At 44.8% G+C, this 15,897-nt stretch overlaps 1 protein-coding gene across 1 annotated transcript; it reads right to left on the reverse strand.

Moving 5' to 3' along the window:
- Positions 1-4,347: 4,347 nt before the first annotated feature.
- Positions 4,348-14,917, reverse strand: LOC135390073 (uncharacterized). Its single transcript, XM_064620083.1, has 8 exons — positions 14,820-14,917; positions 14,065-14,084; positions 12,550-12,650; positions 10,623-10,652; positions 9,407-9,448; positions 8,899-9,102; positions 7,353-7,535; positions 4,348-4,636 (listed from the first exon to the last, which is right to left on the reverse strand). The coding sequence occupies exons 2-8, from the start codon at positions 14,079-14,081 to the stop codon at positions 4,458-4,460; spliced, it is 756 nt and encodes a 251-aa protein (XP_064476153.1). The 5' UTR covers positions 14,082-14,084; positions 14,820-14,917; the 3' UTR covers positions 4,348-4,457.
- Between the last annotated feature and the right edge of the window lie 980 nt (positions 14,918-15,897).

The following is a 15,897-nucleotide window of genomic DNA, read 5'->3' on the forward strand; positions in this document are numbered from 1 at the left end:
ATTGGATACATTTTCAGAAGCCTAGTGTCTGTAACTCAGTAATACTTTTTTCAGCAACTTTCTAGCACTTTTTAGAAGGTAGACGCAAGTGATGGCACACGAATATGACTACGTGACGTGTGGAAGCCAAAGCATTGAACAACTACGATAGCGGGTGGAGTGACCGTTCGTGGGTACATAACGAGCATGTACCATCTAGTCCAGAGGCCTGAAACTCAAATCGAGTCGCGGGACGCCATGAACCCAGACCACGTCATGGGGGGCCACCCAGCAAAGAAAGTGCGGTAATTACCATAAAACACCCTGATGGTACCATGAAATAAAAAGCATACACAAAAAACAGGAGCGGTGTATAGTCATTGTGGAGCCAGGACGTGTGTGCAGGATGCATGTTTGATACTTCAGGAGCACTGAAATTATCTCCTATTTACGCACTGTATTGTTGCCTTTGCCTACAATTTCAAGTTGGAAAAAGAAATAGAAAAGCTCAGAGAGAAAAACCTAGCTGACATTATTGACCATGGATGGCGTAGGGTTTTTGCTACTTGCTTCTAAAGATTAAAACGTAATGGCCTTTGTACATAACGTGCTCCGTCTCTATATTTTTTAGTGTGCCACGTACTATTTCACTTAGTGTTACAATCAAGATGGGCCCATCTTAATCCTCGCCAAAACAGTGAGTTGGGCTAGTTGAACAACATTCGTCGTGTAAAGCGCCTTGTCCCGTGTTCATCTCTTACGTCCTACGTGCTTCACCCTTTTCATGATTAATCCTCACATTAGTTACGGTGGCAGTCCTCCAAAGTGCACGCGAAGGCCATGTTGCCGTGTCCGTGGTGAAGTTCATGAGCCACAAGTGCTCACATACGTGTATTCTGCCTAACATGGACAGGGGCAGCAGTGCGCCGGGCAAGGCTAAAAACAAGGCCTAAAAATTTGGTTTCATTCCTAATTCTTCACTGAATTTTTAAGAGGGCAGCTTCGTTCTTTTTGGTGGCGAAGGACCCGCGGACCACAGAGTACGTCATCGAGGGCCATTCAGACCTCTGATCTAGTCGACATACTGTGAATAAACATATGTGTATAATTTGCTACTGATATGCAGGGATCGGAACCGGTATTTTCTTTGGTCCGGTTCGGGTTCGGGTTCAGGCATATTGGTGCGGCTCGGGTTCGGCTCAAGGAGAACCCCCCCCCCCCCGCACACACACAGACAAAAAAAAGAAATCGGTCAGCGGTCGGGACATTTACAGGGATTGGAACCGTTACTTTTTCCGGTCCCGATTTAACCGGTTCATGGGCAGTAATTTTACAACATGAAAGCGAGCTTACGCTCACCGTACACGGTTGTAAGAGAAAGATGTGATAGAACCATTTCAGGTGAGTCAAAAAAGGTCGGTCAGTAGTACAGTTATTTCAAGTCTGAACCGATTTCCGAACCGGTAACCGTATGCATTTTTTTCGGTTCAGTTTCGGTTCGGTTCAGGACAAGCAAAAAATTGTTCGGGTTCGGTTCGGTTCGGGTTCGCCAGAAAATAACGATGTTTTCAGGTTTTCGGTTCGGGTTCAGTTCCGGTTCCAAACCCTGCTGATATGTGCATATAGAATGTTTAAAAAATAAATTATTCATTTACAACAATGGAATGTATTACTCAATATACCCGGTGAACCGAGAAAATGATTATCGTTTAGTTTACTTTTGGGGATGATGGAAGAAAGCATGACTAATGAAAGTATCGAGCACCGTTAGGGGAGTACCTGTAACTGTAGCATTACATTGCATTGTGTACTGGGAACGTTGATATTGCATCTTGATTAAAGCACTAAGAACGCGTAGAAGGACAACACCCCAACACCGAGCCGGCCCGAGGCGAATATCCACCTCGGGCAGGACAAGCGTGATAGAACCCAATTGGGTTCTATCTTGCGAGAAATGCTTCACCTGCGACACAAACACCAGTGGGCGGTACGTTTAGAGTGATAAGTAGTTTAGAGCGATATCTGGGGCGTTTCCGATATATTTTTGTATTCCTGTTCCAAAGGACACGACGCTTTATCTGCTCCGAACACTATAGATGAAAAAAAAAAGAGAGAGAGAGAGAAAGCTGTAAATGTGCTATCAACACGCTCACAGTTTAACAACTGATTGTATGATGGAACTAGCTTATTCGTTGTCCATGTTATGCAATATGGTATACATACCTGTTTCGCAAATGTGAGCTAGAAGTTAAAAATGCGCACCCCCCCCCAAAAAAAACACACACACACACACACACACACACACACACAAATCATATTCCAAACTATTCGACAGCGCCTAGCCTATGAAAGTGCAATTCAAGAAGATGGTCATATGAATTTGTCTGATTAGAAAGCAACTAAAAGGAACAAGAATAAATTGATTTGCTGTTATTTTACTTTTTTCCACATACAGGGTGTTTCAAAAAACGTGTCATTCGGACTTGATAAAAAAACGGGGCGACGGAAAAATACGGGGTAAACGGCATTTGTGTGGCAAATGAATTTGCCACCTTGAAAAAATATTTTCATTTGATTTTAATTAAAATAAATTGAATTTCTTTAATTGAACTCCAAAATTTCCCAAGTCAACCTAACGTTTTTGTTTTGTTTTTTACAGAATTAGAGAGCCCGTAGCGTACTTAGTCAGATCCACTAAGAAATCCGCTCGATATTGCAAATGGAACTGCCAAAAAAAAGTCCCGAAGTTTCGGGTATTCAACGGCGCACCAAATCAGACGCAAAGATTCGTGGAGAGGAGGACATGCTCCTGCCCCCATGAAAGATAGGTCGAAAAAACGCAGGGCGGGAAAAAAGAGGCGGAATCATTTTTGTTTGCTGCTTATCAACGTATGATGGAATGTCACCTGCCTTATCTGCGCGTCTTGTGCAGCACTCCGGTCCGGCGATAAACTGTTCTAGCTTCATGGGGGCAGGAGCATGTCCTGCCCTCCGCGCATTTTTCCGACTGATTTGGTGCGCTGATGAATACCCGAAACTCTGAAGCCTCAACCATTCCATTTGCAATATCGAGCGGATTTCTTGGTGGATCTGACTAAGTTCGCTACGGGCTCTTTAATTCTGTAAAAAAAAAACGATATGTTGACTTGGGAAATTTTGGAGTTCTATTAAAGAAATTCAATTTATTTTAATTAAAATCAAATGAAAATATTTTTGCAAGATGGCAAATTCAGTTGACACACAAGTGCCATTTACCCCGTATTTTTCCGTCGCCCCGTTTTTTTATAAAGTCCGAATGACACGTTTTTTAAAACACCCTGTATGAAAAATAGCGGTAGTGGAGAAAGAGTCCACCCCTACCCCTATTTGCCACGTTACCAATTTAAAATGTAGCGCGATCGCTACCCAGATACTGGAAAGTAGCAAATACGGTACACTGTGGGGTACTGTAAGGATGTGAAAAAGTGGTAACTTCTATAGTTACCACCTACACTCTTAAAAATGAACTTCACCACATAGCACGCTCCTAGCCAACCATCACCCCGAATGACAACGTTCTCGCCCTAGATTTGTTGAAAACGGGAGGAGGAGCCTATTTTCTGTCCATTATGCACGGCACAAAATAGGCTCCTCCTCCCGTTTTCAACAAATCAGGGGCGAGAACGCTGTCATTCGGGATGGTGGTTGGCTAGGAGCCTGCTATGTGGTGAAGTTCATTTTTAAGAGTGTAGGTCAACATAGCGTCTGACAAAGGGCTTAAAAGGGTGGTAAAAGCAATTATCATATATCCAAATTCCTACAAAAAGGCGTACGCCCCCCTCGCTCACCGAATCAGAAGTGGTAACCCTATCATTCGTGGGAGTGAATGAGGTAGCACTGCTACCTCATTCACTCCCACGAATGATAGGGTTACCACTACCTGCTACCGTACCTGCCACCTACCTGCCGTACCACTACCTGCTACCGTAGCAGGTAGAACTTTGCAACCTTTTAGGCACAACATAGACAAATATTACCTCCTGAAAGGTGCAACTGCCCACCCTTTTTTCTGAGAGCGTAGCCGTGCTACTAGTACCACAAAATGAAGGACACACCGCAAGCATTTGTCCTTGTTTTTACCCAGCACTGGGGTATTTTAACGCTTTTTGTTACTGTTACTTACGTTAGAAATTCTACTGGCAGGGCAGTAGCATTTGACTGCATGACTACACTGTAACCTTTTAAAGTGGCGTCCCGATTTTTCACGCGCCGATAATTTTTTAACGGCTTGTGACAAGTAGGCCGGTCGCGTTTACACTACTCTTGCGCCTGCATCTCACAACCACGTGTCGGCCACGTTTGAAATCACTCCCTGTACCTGTACCTATGTGGAAAGGAAGAAATGTATATTTTCAGCAAGTCGAATATTCTGGCAAGTATGCGTGTAACTGGCGTAGATCGTGGTATGCACTCCCTGTATGACAGCGTATTCACAATAATTATGCAATGCAAGTTCTTCTACAAGATTCTTCGTCCTGGAACTTATTGGGACCCGCTAAACAAAATGTCGGCCACCCTTGGCACTCGTTGCTCAGCCTGTTGTAGAAAACTTTTCTTCGAATGGCTTTCTTCAAGAAATGACACATGGTGAGCTTCCGCTTGGTCATGCACTTGGATCCTGCAATAAAAACGGTACCTTGTGAAAAAAACAAACAAAAAAACACGCATACAGCTCACTTCACACATGCGTTTCAAAATGCGGTTGCCTCCTCAGCGTTCGCGGCGCGGCCGAGAGGAGCCGGTGACACACATGAGTTTGCCGCCAGCGTGCAAACGAGTTTCGTTGTTGCTATGTCAAGATTGTACCTGCCCTTCTTGCGCTCTCTGTTCAAATCATGCTCTGAATCATTTCTGCTGGCGCCATTAATCGTCGGAACGACAGACATGACACAATATGTCAGTAGTACTCTGATAGTATAAAAAAAGCTGTCAAATTCAAGCTTAGCAATGTGATGCGAGATAAATATTGATATGTACAATATACATATTCATACATAAATTTTCCTTGTACATAAGTATTTTGAATTCCAAATGTTGAAATATAGTTCGGAAGTTGACAGTGAGAACTTGTGGCGGTCTTGGACAGATCCCCCCGTTTAAAAGAAACAAGGCGATTGGCTGCTTATGTTTTCGGAACTGTTGTCGTGAACTCGCTAATGCAGATGCAGAAAAGGGGTTGCGGAAGAAGCTAGACATGTCGGCGTCCAGCACACATGATCACACTCAAAATCGCAATTACCTTCGTTGATTATGTGGTTTGCCCAGCTCGTCGTTGACAGCATTTTCGTGAGAATGAATTAACTGACCCGACTGACACGATCACACCAAGCACACACACAAAAGGACAAAGGTTGCCCGCGTGGTAATAGCTGTTGTGCTGGGAGGCCCGCCGGCGCCAAACGAACCCCCTTCGCGAGCTCTCCGATTTGCGGGATGAAAAGAGTTCGCGTTTCTGCTATTCGAAGCTGCAGGCTGCAGCTATATTAGATGTGTGATTGTGATCGGCGGCATGTTTTGTGGCTGGGCTGTCCAGTTGTCGATGTGTAGCGCAAAGAGATGGTCACGTTGTATACCGTTCATGAACAACTTGGTCTCGTAGCGACACGTGTCTGATTCCTTCATAGCTCTAAATTATACTGGTATTGTGGAAAGAGACAGTCGAGAGCGGTGTAGCAGTGCAACACAGCCGATGTCGCATCTGCGGAAAGCATTCGCACGGCTGCGTTCATTTTATTTTTCCAACATCTCCTTCACTCTTAAAAATGAACTTCACCGCATAGCACGCTCCTAGCCAACCATAATCTCGAATGATATCGTTATCTGCCCTGATTTGTTGAAAACGGGAGGCGTACGCCATTTTTGTGACACTTATGCTGTTCATAATTGTCACAGAAAAGGCGTACGCCTCCAATTTTCAACAAATCAGGGCAGATAACGATATCATTTGAGATGATGGTTGGTTAGGAGCGTGCTATGCGGTGAAGTTCATTTTTAAGAGTGTAGATAGCATCAGGCCTGCGCGCTTACGTCACCCCACGGAGGCCTGCCTGGCTTTGCGACTTGCTTCAAGTTTTCTTCTCGTTCGCTCTTTCATCGACATCATAGCAGCATCCACAGCAGGCCTTCCTGTGTGACGCCGTGTCACGTGGGAGCAGGCCTGGTGCTACCTAGGTGGTATTGGTTTTTCCCACACAAAAATGCGCTAATGGCGCCTCTTTGGCGCTAATGGCGCGAACAGATCACTTCTTTTCGTGTGCGTTTGTACTGCTGTCTGGCGGTGTTTCGAAACTTTAGGGGCACTTTTTTGAAACCGGGGAAAAAAAGAAAAAAGATACAGAATTGAGATGAGGTACATAATCACGGGCAAGAGAATCAAAGACTCCCTTACCCCTCTACAACTCCGCCATTGACAGTTTTGCTATAGCCCCTGCAGTTAAAAGAATCACCAAATAATTTTAATTAACGAATTATGTAATTTACGAGGAAACAAAAAATAGACTGAGTATCTCTGCACCCTTTTTAACATTACGCACTATAAGCCTCGTTCAACTGCAATGCAACGTTTTTATAAAAATGCTCGACTCATTTTAAATGGAACGCACTTCAATAATAGTGAAAACAGAAAGTATCGGATGTATGATGGCATTGGGAATGCCATTCATACCAGCGATACTCCTCTAAAAAGAAATCTGGCATTTGAAAGCGACGAAGCAGTTTGAAGAATCCTTATCAAGCTCGTCACACGGTGCCCGTTATCACCAATCAAAACGACGTGATCCGTGATAAGTGTTCGCTCTCTCCTGTCCTCCTCCTTCCTTTCGCGTTTCAATCCTCCTCTCACCTATACACGTGTACAAACGTACACTGTTAAAACAGAACTTCACCACATAGCACGCTCCTAACCAACCATCATGCCGAATGATATCATTCTGTGTCATGATTTGTTCAAAAAAGGAGGGAGGCGCCTATCTGGGACAAGATAATCTGTCCCAAATAGGCGCCTCCTCTCATTTTCAACAAATCATTGCACGGAATGATATCATTCGGAATGATGGTTGGCTAGGAGCGTGCTATGTGGTGAAGTTCTGTTTTAACAGTGTACAGTTGTCTCACTTACACAACGCGTGCTATTAGGCGAAGCGCACTTTAGGGAGACGTGTCCGCGAATCTTGGGCATGCCACGTGCCTTGATTTGGCCCAGGAAGGAAGATTAAACGATTATGTCGTTGCGAACGAGTTCACCGAACGAATGAACGGCGGTATGGCGGCAGCGTCTGTAGTGCGCCCATCACGTGTTGCCTACGTCGCAGACACCCGAGTAGTGATGCACGCACCGCCATTTCCGGCGCCGCAGAGATGCTCGCAGACGGCTTCCGAGTCGTAGTGGAGCTCCATGCACGTTCCGTTCTCAGGCCTCCATTGTTGACAAGTGTTGGTCGTAGTATTCATGTAGTACAGAGGAATGAGATCAGTCTTTGTGCACGTGCCGAACTCGAAAGGTAGGTAGCAGATATCGTCTGCAAACGAAGACAAAAGGAAGTTATGACCTGGTAGGAAAGAGTCACAGCCGAAGCCATATATACAGTTCCCGATTGGATCGAATGGCTAATAGACAATGGATCGCCTGACTCGATGTTCTACTCGAATGTTCTATTATGTTTCTTTCATGCTATAGCGCACGAAGTAAAAAGCAGATATTCGGCCGACATGTACGTCCAACCATACTAAGCCATCGTCTGTTTCACTTCATTCATGTTATTGCCACACTCCCAGAAACAAGGGTGGAGCGGTTATACCATTTAGGAGGTATAGTTGTCGAATACGTTGTGCCTAAAAGGTTGCAAAGTTCTACCTGCTACCTCACTCTCTTCCACGAATGATAGGGTTACCACTTCTGATTCGGTGACCGAGGGGGGCGTACGCCTTTTTGTAGCAATTTGGGTATATGATGATTGATTTTGCCACCCTGTTACACCCTTTATCAGAGACGATATGTTGACCTAGGTGGTAACTATAGAAGTTACTATAGAAGTTACCACGTTTTCACACCCTTTTTTCTTAGAGTGCGCTCTAAAAACAGAACTTCACCGCATAGCACGCTGCTTGCATACACGTTGCATGGCACGTTGCCTTGCATGCACGTTGCCACGAATAATAGGGTTATCGCTTCTGATTCGGAGAGAAGGGGGCGTACGCCTTTTTGTGGCAATTTGGATATATGAAAATTGCCACAAAAAGGTGTACGCCCCCCTCTGTCTTCCAACCATATAAGCGATAACCCTATCATTCGTGGCACTGGTTGGTGCACAGCGTGCTATGCGGTGAAGTCCTGTTTTGAGAGTGTGCATAACCCTTTTGTAGCAATTTGGGTATATGATAATTGCTTTTGCCACCCTGTTACACCCCTTATCAGACGCTATGTTGACCTAGGTGGTAACTATACAAGTTACCACCTTTTCACACCCTTGTTTCTTGGAGTGCATAACCCCAAGTGATTCGCGATTCCTTACCTACACTGTTAAAACAGAACTTCACCACATAGCACGCTCCTAACCAACCATCATACTGAATGATATCATTCTGTGTCATGATTTGTTCAAAACAGGGGGGAGGCGCCTATCTGGGACAAGATAATCTGTCCCAAATAGGCACCTCCCGCCTGTTTTGAACAAATCATGACACAGAATGATATCATTCGGTATGATGGTTGGTTAGGAGCGTGCTATGTGGTGAAGTTCTGTTTTAACAGTGTAGAGACTCCTATATGACTCGTTCCTTGTGACCAGCGATATCTTCCCTGGCGATTACGCCCCACCCTATCGTTACGACAACAACAACTGATGGAAAATTAATCCACCATGATCGGCGAACGAAACTCACCGGGGACCTTGCGGATGCACTTTTCCTGGCATTCTCTCATTCCCAGGACGGACATATTGGCGTAAGAGGGCGGCACATGCAGACAGCCAACGTCGTAATCGACTTTGTTGAGGCACTGCTTGAGCCTCGCATCGTAATAGTGGGTGAAGAAAACGGTCTCGGGAATACAAGGCATCACCTCGATGGCTGAGGTACATGGATTGCCTGCGAGCGTTCATCGGACACTGTTAAAACAGAACTTCGCCACATAGCACGCTCCTGACCAACCATCATACCGAATGATATCATTGTCTCATGATTTGTTCAAAACAGGGGGGAGGCGCAAGTTTGGGAGAAGATAATCTGTCCCAGATAGGCGCCTCCTCTCATTTTCAACAAGTCAATGCCCAGAATGATATCATTCGGAATGACGGTTGGCTAGGAGCGTGCTATGCGGTGAAGTTCTGTTTTAACAGTGGATGGCAGACACTTATGTCGTTAGATGCAGCAGTTAGCGCTTAGTATTTACCTTCTGCAAGGCCTCTTCCACGTGTTGGATCACCAAACCCCACTGTGAAAAAAATAGTGCATTTTTTGTGGATTTATACGCGAGTGTTAAGCGACATTGCACCTTTATCTTAGGAGTCAGGTAATTATTCGTATATTTTGACTTTGACATATCAGACTTGTAAATACTCTACTCAAGTTACTCTGTCTTAAATACTTGAGTAACTTGGTGTATTACAAATACAGTCAAACTCCTTTATAGCGAACACCTTTTTAACGGAAATACCACTACAGCAAATTTTTTTTTTTTGCGGTCCCGCTGGAGCCTATAGGTCCAATAATGGACATCCTTTTTAACGAAAATACCTTTACTGTGAATTTTTTTTTTGCTGTCCCCTGAGTTTCGTTGTAAAGGAGTTTGACTGTACTTTTAAAAGTCCGTATTTAGTATCTTAACTTTTATTTTTTTACTCGCTAACGGATACTTCAGTTCTTGTTTTTCTTTATTTTTTTCGGGTTGAGCGTTATGCCATATTGTGCATACATTTCATCTGAGGTTCTGCCGGGTACCACCATCCTTCTGCGGCGCCTACAGTCTAAAGGAGCGGGACAATGTGTAGACTAGAAGGGCGCATTGGTAAATGTCCGGGGCAGGGATTTCCACCAACTGTTTTTCTTTTTTTTCAATGCAACCCCCCCCCCCCCTCCCTGAAATATCAGATTGCCCAATGCAACTCGGCTACCAATGCATATGCCCATAAACAGGTGTCCATATAGATATAGCCCTTCCCTCCTTTGCAAGCTCTGTGCCCCCCATCCCCCAGAGGTCCATTTCTGGGGAAATTACTCTTCCGGGGTCTGTCAAGGCCAAGGTAGAGGACCGTTGTTTCATGGGGTCATAGCGCGTGAGTACGGGTACATACGTTAATAACACAAATTAACAGTTAATGGAAACCATAAGTACAGTTAAGACGGCCGGCACGCTTATGTCCGTTTTGTATCCGGGCGAACGCCATTGTCGTGCATGACGTCCGCAGAGGAGAGCATGTACCAAGAAGACATCGGCGGAAATATCATAAACTGCAACTCGATAGTATCTCGAAAGCAACGAATCCCATTCGTGAGTAGTTGGCATTGGACTCAATTATACTCTACTCAGTTACTTTTTCGCTTAGTACGCGGTAACTTCACTGAAATTCTACTACTGGGCACCTTGTACAAACCTGTACGTTACATACCTAACTGTTGGAGTGCTGGAACGGCACCCTCTGTTTTGGGAACAGAAAAGACAGAGCGTGTAATAAACCATTTGGAAGAAAATTTGACATCACTGGTATCACAACTGAAACATTTGTAGAGGTACAGTTCGCATCATATTTAACTTGAACGCCTTTCCGGCCTGCGGACCCTTGTGCTGCGTAGCAGAAATAACGGCGGAGGGTGTTTTGATCATCTATTTAGAGGGGTGAGCCTCGTTACGAAGGCCCCTTGTAACTCCTTTTTGGGAGTAACCCTCGCCACAGATATCACTCCCTTTTGTGTGTGTAATTTGAAAGCAGGTGATCGTTTACGTCGTCCCCTGAGATAAAGCCTGAAACTCCACTTCTGAAATTGGTTATTCGAAACATCGAATCTGTTCCTTCTCTGGACGGGTTCTGGATGGGGCAGAACTGGAACTTTTACCAGTTTAACGTCATTGCCGCTAGTAAAGATGAACATCACCGCATAGCACGCTCCTAGCCAACCATAATCTCGAATGATATCGTTATCTGACCTGATTTGTTGAAAACGGCAGGCGTACGCCTTTTTTGTGACAATTATGAACAGCATAAGTGTCAGCATAAGGCGCAAGCCTCACGTTTTCAACAAATTCGGGCAGATAACGATGTCATTTGAGATTATGGTTGGCTAGGAGCGTGCTGTGCGGTGAAGTTCATTTTTAAGAGTGTACAGCAGTATACTTTTACAGGAGTACTCTTAAAAATGAGTTTCACCACATAGCACGCTCCTAGCCAACCATCATCCCGAATGACAGCGTTCTCACCCCTAATTTGTTGAAAACGGGAGGCGGAGCCTATTTTGTGACACTTATGCAGTTCATAATTGTCACAAAAATGGCGTACGCCTCCCGTTTCCAGCAAATCAGGGGAGAGAACGATGTCAGTCGAGATGATGGTTGGCTAGGAGCGTGCTATGCGGTGAAGTTCTGAGTGTAGTTACAGTTAATTTTACAGTAATTAGCAAGTTGTGGCAGATCGGAAGGCGTTCCGTACCGAACAACGGCCGGTAACAGGAGCCAACCCGCCTTCAGAGTGACGTCACGTTACCGATATTTGACTTGACACACTCTAAAAACAGAACTTCACCACATAGCACTGTGAAGGCCAACCATTGCACAGAATCACAGAATGATACCTTTATCACTCCCCATTTGTGGAAAGCGCGGGGCGCACGCATTTTTCTTTTCTTTTTGAACTGCATAAGTGTTAAAAAAAAAGCGTACACCTCCCGTTTTTAACCAATCAGGGGGCAAAACGATGTCCTTCGGGATGGTGATTGGCTAAGAGCGCGCTATATGGTGAAGTTCAGTTGTTTGAGTGCAGATTCCTGTATCGTTTTAGAGTGATTAGTGAGGGGGTTTTAGTATATCGTACGCTATCGCCTTTCCGTACGTAAGGGACAGCGTTGGTTGTTCAGGGCGTGTGCGAAACATAAAGAGAGCTTCGCGCTGATTTTGCGCACTGAGCAAAGCTCTGCTTGTGCCTTGCGCGTGCGCAGAACCGCCAACGTACGCGAAGGCGATAGCGTAGGATGTACTAAAACTCACTATTCCGGTATACTAAAACTTTGTATTAGTAAAGCTTTAGTATATCGTACGCTGTCGCTCTTTGCGTACGTAAGAGACAGCGTTGTGGTTCTGTGCAATGCGCAAAGCTGTCTATGTTCTGCGCGTGCGCAGAACCACCAACGCTATCCATTACGCACGCAAACGCTATAGCGTACGTAAGGGATAGCGTGGTGGTTCTGCGCAATGCGCGACACTCTATGTTTTGCGCGTGCGCAGAGCAACCAACTTTTCCTTACGTACGCACAGGCGATAGCGTATACGATGCACTGAAACTCACTATTATGTATTATGAATTCTAGCGGGCGAAAGGGGAATACCTAAATCTTTTCGGTAGACCACGGCGACCAGTATCACCAGGGCAACGGGCAAAATAAAAAGTGCAAAGAAGCATACTGTACGTTTAAAGGTACAACCAGACCTGGAAACAGAAAAATAATTAATCAGAACAGGGAAACAAAAGTGAGTTTTAATGCATCGTACGCTATCGCCTTTGCGTACGTAAGAGATAGCGTTGGTGCTTCTGCGCACGCGCAAAACAGAGCATTGCACAGAACCACCACACTATCCCTTACGTACGCAAAGGCGATAGCGTAGGATGCACTCACTAATGCCACTCTCAAGAGCATAACAGTAAAAGTTCGCAACGTATAGGCGTGTAACCAAAATAGCCGTATGACCCACGTTTCAAACGCTTCAAAATTCTTGGGCAGTGGCGTCACTAAGGGGCTGCGACGGGTGCGGTGCGCTTTATAGGTGACGCGCCGCACCAGTTACCTACCTCTCTCATTCTCTCTACCTACCTCTCGTTCTTTTGTTTTCCTTTGCTATCGATAGCTACATTTTGGTTCTCAGTATCAATGCTTTCGTTCCTGTCTTCGTTTGCGCACTGCCACAGTGACAACGAAAACAATCACGTGCGACACGAGTTAGCTGTAATGTATGGATGGTGCGCTGCAAGCAGATGTTTATCATAATCGCACTCATGAGACTGAAATGCCACAATCAATCCAATTCAGAGTGTATCACGTGACCTTGTGGTTGGTTTGAGCGGCATCAGAAGGTCTGAAGTTGTATTGTAAAACTTGTATGAGTGAGGCATTTTCTTTTCCATTTTTATCTGCTCCCCGATAGTTTTACGATAGCAGACTATCCATAGTACTATCGGTAGTCTATGGAAACTCGACTATCGAAAGTGCTATCGATGGTTTTCTTACTATCGATAGTTCGACTCTCATACGACTACCGATAGTATCGATTGTACTATCGATAGTTTTGCATCACTAATAGAATCCCATGCTTCCTGTGATGTTACACGCTGAGCGGCGTTATGTACGCACGTGTGAGGTGGCCATTAATTTCAATCATAATCGAGACTGCCCACTGTGACAGACAAGGGTACAAGCAAAAAAAGAAACAGATGCACGAACTTCATGCAGTTTTTTGTTTCTTTCTTTCATGTTCCTGTACAGTAGTGCCGGTTTCCTGGCTATAGATTTTTCTATTATCCTTTTTCACCTGCCGAAAAAGGAATTGTGATTCCCGAATTGTGATTTATTCTTTACGATACCGACGCGAAAAATGCAGTCATTTTTACGTATGCATTCAGTGCTTACTGGCGACCGCCTTTAATTTAGTTCATGTTTGAACTTGAGCCCATTGGTGGTGAATATTAAACTACGGCCTCCTGCCTCTACGTCCTCCCGTCCTCGAACCTTTCAATGTGTCACAGGGTATTTAGTGCATGTACCGCTGATAGTTCAGCATCCGTCAGAAGAAGAGATAAAGACACACACAGACACGAGACAAAACGAACAGTTTGCACTTATACTTGCCTGGTTTCTGGTTCCATTTTCTGCAATCAAAATACACATAAATGTAAATATGCGCATACATGCGCACATAGACACGAATGTACTTGCACGCACATTAGTAATGTGCGCACAGCTGCGTGCGCGCTGCGCCAGGCAGCGTAAGATGGGACATACTTGTTTCTTTCATGAACTGTCCATTTCCATAGTGACGATGCAATGGTAGTAATATCAAGGCAGATAATTTGTACAGGTATGTTGTGCTCTCTTCCGTTTCTTGTTTCTGAAGGGAGTTGCTTTCTTTTCCCTACACATGCGTTGAATGCAAATACGTTCGCGCGGTCCTCGGTTTCAGCGATCGGTGACATAAAATTTGCGTTGCACTCGTACAGTTCCTGTTATACGTTACGAGCCTATATCTTGCATTATGATTGTCTCTACATTGTAACTGTCGTATCCTATGAATATGGAGCTATACCAATTTGGTGTGGAGTATAGGGGGCGCCTTTACAGGTCGAAGCGCTGTATTTTTGCAATGACATACATAAAGCAATGACATCCAACAGATGCAGTTAATACACGTTTCGACAATCGAGCATGTCATCAGCGATTGAACAAAGTTACTCCGATGACGCATTACTGGCGGCAAGCTGTAAATTGATCAGTTCAAGTAGCGAGTAAAATATTGGCTAAATATTTCGGATCTTTTTTAGATTGATGTTTATGGGTTGAAATACTCTAATCACATACACTGAGCGTAGTATTTTGCGTGGACGTACCCAAATCAACGCAGCTTCGAAGTCTTGCGACGAAAGAGTTGTTCTTCTCTTCTTCTGTGAAGTGTCGCGTAGCGCATAGTTCGACTCAGAGCGCGCGAAACAGGCATCATTTCTTCTTCTTTCTATCGCTGACTCTCGAATATGGTGGTTCGACGAATGCATACGATAAATAAGTCAACAGTATCAATTGACATTTATCACGGGGGTAATTCCATTTTAAATCGAACAAGGTTCGCCGGTGACATTTCTTGATTTCAGTAAAATATAGATATATATTGGAAAAGACCTTAAGGCGGTGCATCAGAGCCGGCACTTCGTCGTCTACAATCGAGGGATGGCGCAGCGAGCGAAATGGTTCGCGCAGACACCGCTTCACAACATTTTGGCGCTTGCTTGGAAATGCGGTACCGCTGATGTAACTTCTTCTTATTCTGTTATTTTTGTTTTCTCTTTGCGCGCGACGGGTCAAGCGAAATCTTGTGCAAACATATGACCGCTCGTGCTCACCCATGCCAAGTCCAATACTGTAAACACGCATATCGCGCTCAGCCAGACGGAACAATTAGTTGCGCGGCTTTTGAATGCGCACAGGCTGTCCAGCTGTCTCCTGAACTTCTTCGTCGATCTGTTGCTGTTCCGTGCTGTGTTCTTGTCGGGCGAAGGGTTAGTCACCAGTCGTTTCGTGTGATTTCGGCAATGCTTTCGCATATAATAAATGAAATTCCTCGTAACACAAAAAACCTAGGTTGGACACGACGCGGTTGAAACACGTTGGTGTCGGCATGTTATAGCTTACCGACATTCCGCGGAAATTGCGAAACGAAGCCGCAACCTGTTTTTGTTATTTTCTGTCACTCTGGGCTTACAAATCTCAGACCACGTTGTGGTGGTACAAAACACTTCATTTACTTGCACAGTCAGCGGAAATGAAATAAAACTGCAAAGAGGCTGCATGACGTTTCCCATATCCTTGGACATCAGTGGAGAAGGAGGAAAAAGGCAAAAGAGAAGAAGAAAAGGGAAGAAAAGCAGGGTAGAGGAGAAAAATGTGTCTGCCTGGACCATACAGCTGCTTGGA

The sequence above is a fragment of the Ornithodoros turicata genome, chromosome 3 (assembly GCF_037126465.1).
Source record: "Ornithodoros turicata isolate Travis chromosome 3, ASM3712646v1, whole genome shotgun sequence".
In the NCBI taxonomy this organism is placed as follows: Eukaryota; Metazoa; Arthropoda; class Arachnida; order Ixodida; family Argasidae; genus Ornithodoros; species Ornithodoros turicata.

Bases quoted from the DNA above. Each gene is read 5' to 3' on its own strand.
- LOC135390073 (XM_064620083.1), bottom strand. The intron at 10,653-12,549 runs GTATTCCCCTTT...TTCCCAAAACAG, and splicing joins GGTCTACCGAAAAGATTTAG to AGGGTGCCGTTCCAGCACTC. The intron at 4,637-7,352 runs GTGCGTGCATCA...TTTTTATTGCAG, and splicing joins CTGCGGCGCCGGAAATGGCG to GATCCAAGTGCATGACCAAG.